The 7,309-nt window shown below is 36.2% G+C and overlaps 1 protein-coding gene across 2 annotated transcripts in view; it reads left to right on the top strand.

Moving 5' to 3' along the window:
- Window positions 1-3,581: 3,581 nt before the first annotated feature.
- The window catches only part of cabp1b (calcium binding protein 1b), a 22,820-nt gene continuing 19,092 nt past the window's right edge, over window positions 3,582-7,309 (top strand). Inside the window, exon 1 of one of the 2 annotated variants that reach the window (XM_047805003.1) lies at window positions 3,582-4,040. In XM_047805003.1, coding sequence (XP_047660959.1) covers window positions 3,675-4,040 — 366 coding nt within the window. In that variant the 5' untranslated portion in view covers window positions 3,582-3,674. The remainder of the gene's footprint in view (window positions 4,041-7,309) is intronic. The other variant, XM_027140981.2, reaches the window with a different exon arrangement.

The following is a 7,309-nucleotide window of genomic DNA, read 5'->3' as shown; positions in this document are numbered from 1 at the left end:
TTTGGAATATTAGTGTTTTTTATAGAATTGCTATGTTGCAGCGCTGGTGTGATGATCTGTAAAAGGCAGATGGAAAGAGACTGAGAGAATGTCTGTTTCTCCCAGGAACTGAACAGTGACGCAGATGTCAACGAACATAAACTCCCAAGAGAAATCAAAGAGGCAAAAAAAAATCATCACTACACACTCTTACAAACACACACATGCTCCCTGGGACTTAATTAGATCTACAGCAGGGTTCAAAGTCTCTAACAGGAATGTTTTATATTTAATCTTTAATCAAACTTTAATCCAGCTGCTCCACAGGATTACCGAATTTTACTTTCAGTATGTCCACTCTTAAATATATTGTTTATTCTGTTGCAGACTGCAGCTGAAGGACGTAATTAAAATGTGTGCTGTATCCTCTGCACTCTTACGTAAGGGTGCTGGACATTAAAATGCCCAAATTAATATTTCTGCATATATGAAGTCCAGCCATTTTATAACAGGTGCATTGGAAACTGAAAATGTTTAACTTCTGTTACATTTCTTCATTATCAAGTTTCACATTAGAGTCTCTGACTGTTTATTAATGATTATAGGCCTTCAATATCCTTTTATATATGTAGATATCTAGCACACACCTTTTATACCCTGTTATATATCATTTTCTTCCAGAGATTCTATTTTAGATGTTGACAGGATGCAAAGTAATGTCCATGAATAACTCAAATTCCTTGAAAATTTATGAAATAAAACGTCCTTCTGTTCTTTGGCTACAGACTCCTAGGTGACACTATACTAAACATCATTGTCATTTTCACTAGAGAGAAGAATTGGCCTTTATAACTAAACTACCTAACATACGTCAATGACGTCAACTGTAAATGTTTTATGCTCACTGAAGAAAATCTGCCGATGTAAGCGTTGGATTTGCTAATTCTTAAATGAACACTGAGGGAAATATTTGATGGTTTAAGTGTTAATTCAGAACTGTAGCTGTTAATGTTCTGGGGATTTATCATTGTATGAATCATTTTCCTGTTTTGTTTTGTTGTTGTTGTTTTTTCTATTTTTTTCACAGAGAGAGGCCATTTACATAATAATTCATTTGACGGTTGCTGTGGGAAAGAGCTAAAGAAAGACTGAAAAAGAAGAATGAACACAGACAGAGAAGAAAAGAAGGACAGAGAGAGATGGTGAGACAAAAAGAAGGACATAGAGAGAGAGAGAGCATGTTGGTGTTTCTCTTAAAGTGCTTACCTCAGTTATTAAACATTTTGAACTGAAGAGCTTTCACCTGCTACAGATGCCATGCCATGGAATAATGAGAGTGACCTCGACTGACCTTATGTAAAACATTGAGCCTCATTTATAATTATTTTTAGCAAAGGTGAGTAGGTTAACCAAACTGAAACTTGGAGGCACTAAACATTTTGGAAACACTGATTTTCTTCTTACTCCTGCATTTGTTGATCATCTGGGATCAACTACAAAGCATGTTCCTGATCAAGCTCATTTGCAGTTAATGAAACCATTAAAACTGCATAAAAGCTCAAGTGCAAAAAGGAACTGGAAACACAAAATGACTACTGAATGGTGAACGAAAAGGCAGAAATGCAGCTATTTTGACTTACTTCTATGGCAGTAAAATTATTTAGCATTTAAAAATCACCTGAAAATCTGGAGACAATATTTGAGACATATTGTCTTAGAAAATGTTAGTGTTTGATTGAGAATGTTGGTGTTTGTTGGAGAATATCGGTCACTGATGAAGTGTGATGGTAAACCGGACATTTACACACAATTAGCAGGACAAGTAAGAAATGGACGTTTCTCTAAAATTCTCGGATGTGTAGTGTAAATGCTTCTTCCAAAGATTTATAAATAAATCCATTTGTATCCAACACTAATGTTAGCAAAGCAGCAGAAAAACAATGCTGATGTGCATCCCTGTTGAACTCCTCTGTCCTGTCACTTACATGCTAATGTAAGTGAATTCTTACATTAGCATTTCATAGCATGTAGCAAACAACCTTACGCAGTTAATCAAAACTGTGATCATGTTGTAATCTTTCTGTGTTTTTTTTTCTTGGTGATGGATTAGTGAGTAGAGTGTAAATGTGTTCAGGTTGAAGATGGAAGAACTGGAAGGAATTCAGTCTAAACTGGTAAAAAAAAAAAAACAAGGATTCTGCTTACACATAATGCCTTTGTTATTATTCAAGTAAAGTTTGTGTGTAGTTTAATGGTGTTATAGACTAAGACCTAGTCAACAGATGTCATGAAAACATCTTGAGCTGTGGATAGGGTTGAATAATTTGAGCATAGCCTCCTGTAGCTCAGGTGTCCGGTATTTAAGTATTTCAGTATCGGTGCTCTCTGGCTCATACTCAGTTTTATTGGACTGAATTAGGTTTTAAATATATAAGCTTAAGGATCAGTTCATCTAATTCCTGGTTGGTCAAGAGGGATTTTTAATTCATGCTGTATTAAAAAAAGTTTCTCTCTCATAACTTTGATGTTTCATTTATTTTTGTTTTTCATGCTCACTGAGCGTTTCTAGTGTTTTAGTGTTTCAATATCATAATCTTCTGATTGTTTTATTTAACAAATATCTTAGTTCTGTTCTGATAGATTTGTAACTCTTACACATTTTTTGTTGTTGTTGTTGTTGTTGCTCCTGCAGTTTTTAAAGGTGCTTTTGACCAACCAGTAATTAGATGAACTGAGACTTGAGCTTATATATTTAAAACCTAATTCAATTCTTTAAAATCAAACTCATAAAATTCTATTTTACAGTAAAAACATTAGTCATTTTGTTGGTTGTAGAGACAGGACCTATTAAGGAATTATCTTTTTGGAGGGCAGCATGATGCTATATCCTGATTTTCTGGATTTTCTCCCACCTCCCAAAAGTATTCCCACTAGATGAGAGTGAGTGTGTGAACGTGTTTGTCTGATGCGATGTACTATTGTCCTTCTCACGCTGATGAATGAATGAATAAAATTCTTGAAGCTATTTGGGTCACATCTGTATGCAATGTGTAGTCTGCGACTGTTTGTGGTACACATTTAGCAGTGGACTGAAAGAGTTGCTGATGGTGGTGTCCATGTCAGTGGCTGCACTGTACCCAAAAAGTTGATCACCTCTGATCAGATATGTTGATCTTCAGATACACACTATTACCGTTCAGCTCTAACTTATCATAGGTTGAGGTTGTTTTGTGTTTGACACATAGATAAAGTGGTTCAGATGTACATAGCATCTCAATTTTCTCGCTCTGTAAATGGTTCATCTGTGTGTGTGTGGAGGCTGATTATATGCTCCTCATCATAATACAGGGATTCTATTGGAGGGGTGTAGACAGCACTCTCCAGCACACTCTTTTCACACTCCTCCAGTACCATCTTACAGCTCTCTCTCTCTCTCTCTCTCTCTCTCTCTCTCTCTCTCTCTCTCTATCTATCTATCTATCTATCTATCTCTGTCTCTCTATATATATATATTTCTTTCTCAAGAAGAAGCACATTCTCTTACACTCACTCACTCACTCACACTCACTCACACTCACTCACACACACACACACACACACACACACACACACACACACACACACACACACACACACACACACACACACACACACACACACAAGGTTACCTCCACTGATATTACTGCTAGATTAAAATGAGCTCCTCGCTTCCTAAGAGCGAGTCTAAAACATCTTTGATAGGATCCTCGGCTCACCGTCAACATCAGCATCCCCAGCATCCCGGGGACACCGGAAACGAGGAGCCCGCAGAAGGCGCGCGCGGAAACACGCGGAACGGAGGCGTGAGACGCGGCCAAAAGAGCCAGCAGGAGGAGGAAAGGACGAGACGCAAGCAATCGCTTAATCAACCTCAGAGTGAGAAAACATCGAAGCCGAAAGACGAAACCAATCCATCAAACCCGCGAAAGGGTTCGAGCCAAAGCGCAAAAACGAACCCTGCGCCAGCGCGAGAAAAGACACATGAGGATTTGCGTCCGATCATAAAGTCAGTCTTCGGCCAGGTAAGAACGCAGAGGCTTTAAACACGTGTGGATGAAAATACAGCTGTGATCTATGCATTCAACAGGTTGGTGAAGTTGTGAGGACACGCGCAAGGACAGATGACCAAAGTGTCTTTTAATGTTTTAATGTATTTTTGTGCTGAATTAAAATATAGTGTGTAGAGTTAAAATCTTAGCGTGTAGAATTAACTTATAGTGTGTCATGAAGTCATGCAGGATACAGTATTGGGTTTAACTCTTAATGATGAATGGACAAGACTGTTAAAACAACACATGCAGTGTGTAGAATTAACACCAAACTTATATCTTATAATATTGTGAAGAATTAACAAAACTGTTTAATTAAAACCTACACTATTGACACAAAATTGCTGGTAACTTTTATTGTGTAGAATGAACTCTTTGTGTGTAGAAGTAACTCATGGAATGTTTAAATAAATCAAATTAAATTCCATTTTTAAATAGGTGTCATATGAATCAGAACCCTAACCCTAGTGATTTTGTGTCAAAATAACACCTACAACCTTAACTCACTCAGAATTAACACCTATAGCATTATCACATACAGTTAAGTCTAAACACATACAATGTTCATTTCAAACTAATTCTTAGATTATAAAATGAACACCTACATATTTTAGTTAACACAGTTAACTTGTGAGTACTGTGGTTAAGTCTTTACAGTAGTGTTAACGTCTACGTTGGAGATGTAGATCCGTTAGATATCGAATTAACACTATGACTGTTAACAGTACAGTGTAATTACAGTATAAAATGAACCTTTAAACATCGTGTAAACTTTTATAGTGTAAAATGTCCTGGATTGTACATCAAAGCTACTTTTTCACATTTTATGTTACTGTAACACCTTCGGTAGCTGAACCTTTTTTAAGATTTACACTTAATTATTAGTTTAACTTGTATACTTTAAAATAAACACATAGAACACAGAACAGTGTAGAATTCACTTACAGTATGTAGTTACACAGTGCTGAAATAACTGAACTTTGTATAAGTGCTACACTGGAAGAGTTTACACTGTAGGTATTCATTTATCACAACACACACAATAACGTTAGTTAATGGCATCATTATTGTGAAACCTTGTTTTTTATTTTTTTATTTCATGCTTTAACTTTCCTCAGCAGATGATATTGCTGTGTTCGAGCCTCTTTCCTTGGTTGATAGTTTCCATGAGGATGTGATGTACATGTTGGGTGTGTGTTGGATAATACGGCATGATGCGTACTGCATGTGTGCCACGTACGCCCCGCAGTGTGACACCACACCTTCACAGCATCCAAAATTAAAATTAACAAAGATAATCAGGGCTCCGTAAATGTATTAAATCTTCGTCTCTATTGCTCTGTAATATGGCGACACAATGCTGAGACACACAGATTAAATAAAAGCAATGTTGGACTTGAACAGAATTTTTTTCTGTTGTTTTTTTTTTCCGTCAAAAAGACATGCATCAATTCATCAACCCTGGCCTTCTACCTCATCTAGTTGTATTATTATTGTTATTAATAATATCATCGATATTATCAACCAATCAGAATTTGTCAAGTTTCATGAACAGGCAACAAGTCACTCATTTTTCTCAAGGTTTGTCTGTAGTGGGCGTGGCCTGTCCAATTATCTTTGAGCACAGGTTTATTGTATAAATGAGCATTTACAATGTAGAATTTATAGACGTCACTGTTATATTTTAATGCACAAACATGTTTCCTTTCCTCATTACAATATAGCAGAGACCTCTATACTGTAAGTGCTACATTCTAAATGCTAATTTATAAATTAAACATGAGCTCAAAGATAGTATATTGCATCGTCTGTTATAACAGCAGCTTAACTCATTCATTCATTCATTTTCTACCCCTTATCCTAACTTCTCAGGTCACGGGGAGCATGTGCCTATCTCAGGCGTCAGCAGCTTAATTTTTTTTTCAATTTGTCTTACATAGTTGTGAAACTAACCCACTGATTTTCTTGCAGCAGGAAACAGGACATTTTATCAGATCTATGAAAAAGGTTTTCTCAACTGTATACATAACACAAAAACAATGGAACAAACTAATGTTTATTCATTCTGTGACAGCTGACTTTGCAAATGTGTGAAATCTGTTTTTTAATATGAATTTATACAGGCAGGGCTATAAAAGTACGAACTACATTTCTAACACCAAAATAATTTGTTTACGATACAATTTGTATAATGATAAAGCAAGCTGTTGAAAAGCTTAAAGTCTTCTAAAGATGTCAAAATCTTGTGATGGGGGAAAATGATGTGAAACCATAAACATGATGAAAGTTGGTGAAGGTTTTGTGGCTGTTTGATAACTGTTGGGATCTGACGCATTGTGTGTCTCTGAAAGAGCAGCACAGCTCAATCCCTTACACTCGTGTTAATGTGGGCTAGAAATAACTCCAAAACCAGGTCAGAACTTCAGTCTGTCTCTCTCACACATACACACAAACACACACTCCCTCATGTGCTCTGTAGGCCGTTATGCTCCTCGTGATGGAGGTTAATTACTGTGCTGATTGCTGGAGGAGTTTTAATGAGAACACTCGTCTGAGATGTCTGCAGTGGGATGTCTGCACATTCAGATGTTTTAAAACTGAGATTTTCTTACTAATTTCTTATATAAGTTCACATGTATTCATATATATATTAATTTATATGGGAGGGAAGGAAAAGAAAAAGAACAAGACGGAAACGAGGGAAGGAATTAAGGAAGGGGGAAATTAACAAAGATGCAAGAACAGCGGATGGGATTAAAGGAAGAAATAAGGAAAGAAAGAAAGAAAGAAAGAAAGAAAGAAAGAAAGAAAGAAAGAAAGAAAGAAAGAAAGAAAGAAAATCAGTGAAAGAAAATGAGAAAGAAAATGAGAAAGTAAAACAAACAAAAAAAGAGAAATAAATGTGTGTCTATGTGTGTGTAACAGTGTATAATGACTGTGCATGTGATGTTAGTTATGTATATACAGTATGATGGTAAAATGTGTATGTTTTTCAGATCTATATATATGTGCATTTGTGTATGTATGTGTGTGTATATTTGAGTGTGGGTGTGTGTTTGTGTGTGTGTATGTGTGTTTGTGTCTATGTGAGTTTGTGTGTGTATGTGTGTGGGTGTGTGTTTGTGTGTGTTTGTATGGGTGTTTGTGTGTAGGTGTGTGCGTTTCTGTTTGTGTGTGTTTGTGTGTTAATTAACAGTGTACAATGACTGTGCATGTGCATGTTATGTATATACAGTATTATG

The sequence above is a fragment of the Tachysurus fulvidraco genome, chromosome 20, assembly GCF_022655615.1.
Source record: "Tachysurus fulvidraco isolate hzauxx_2018 chromosome 20, HZAU_PFXX_2.0, whole genome shotgun sequence".
Classification (NCBI taxonomy): Eukaryota; Metazoa; Chordata; class Actinopteri; order Siluriformes; family Bagridae; genus Tachysurus; species Tachysurus fulvidraco.
Note: the sequence above shows the minus strand (reverse complement) of the source record. Positions and strands in the feature narration are given on the sequence as shown.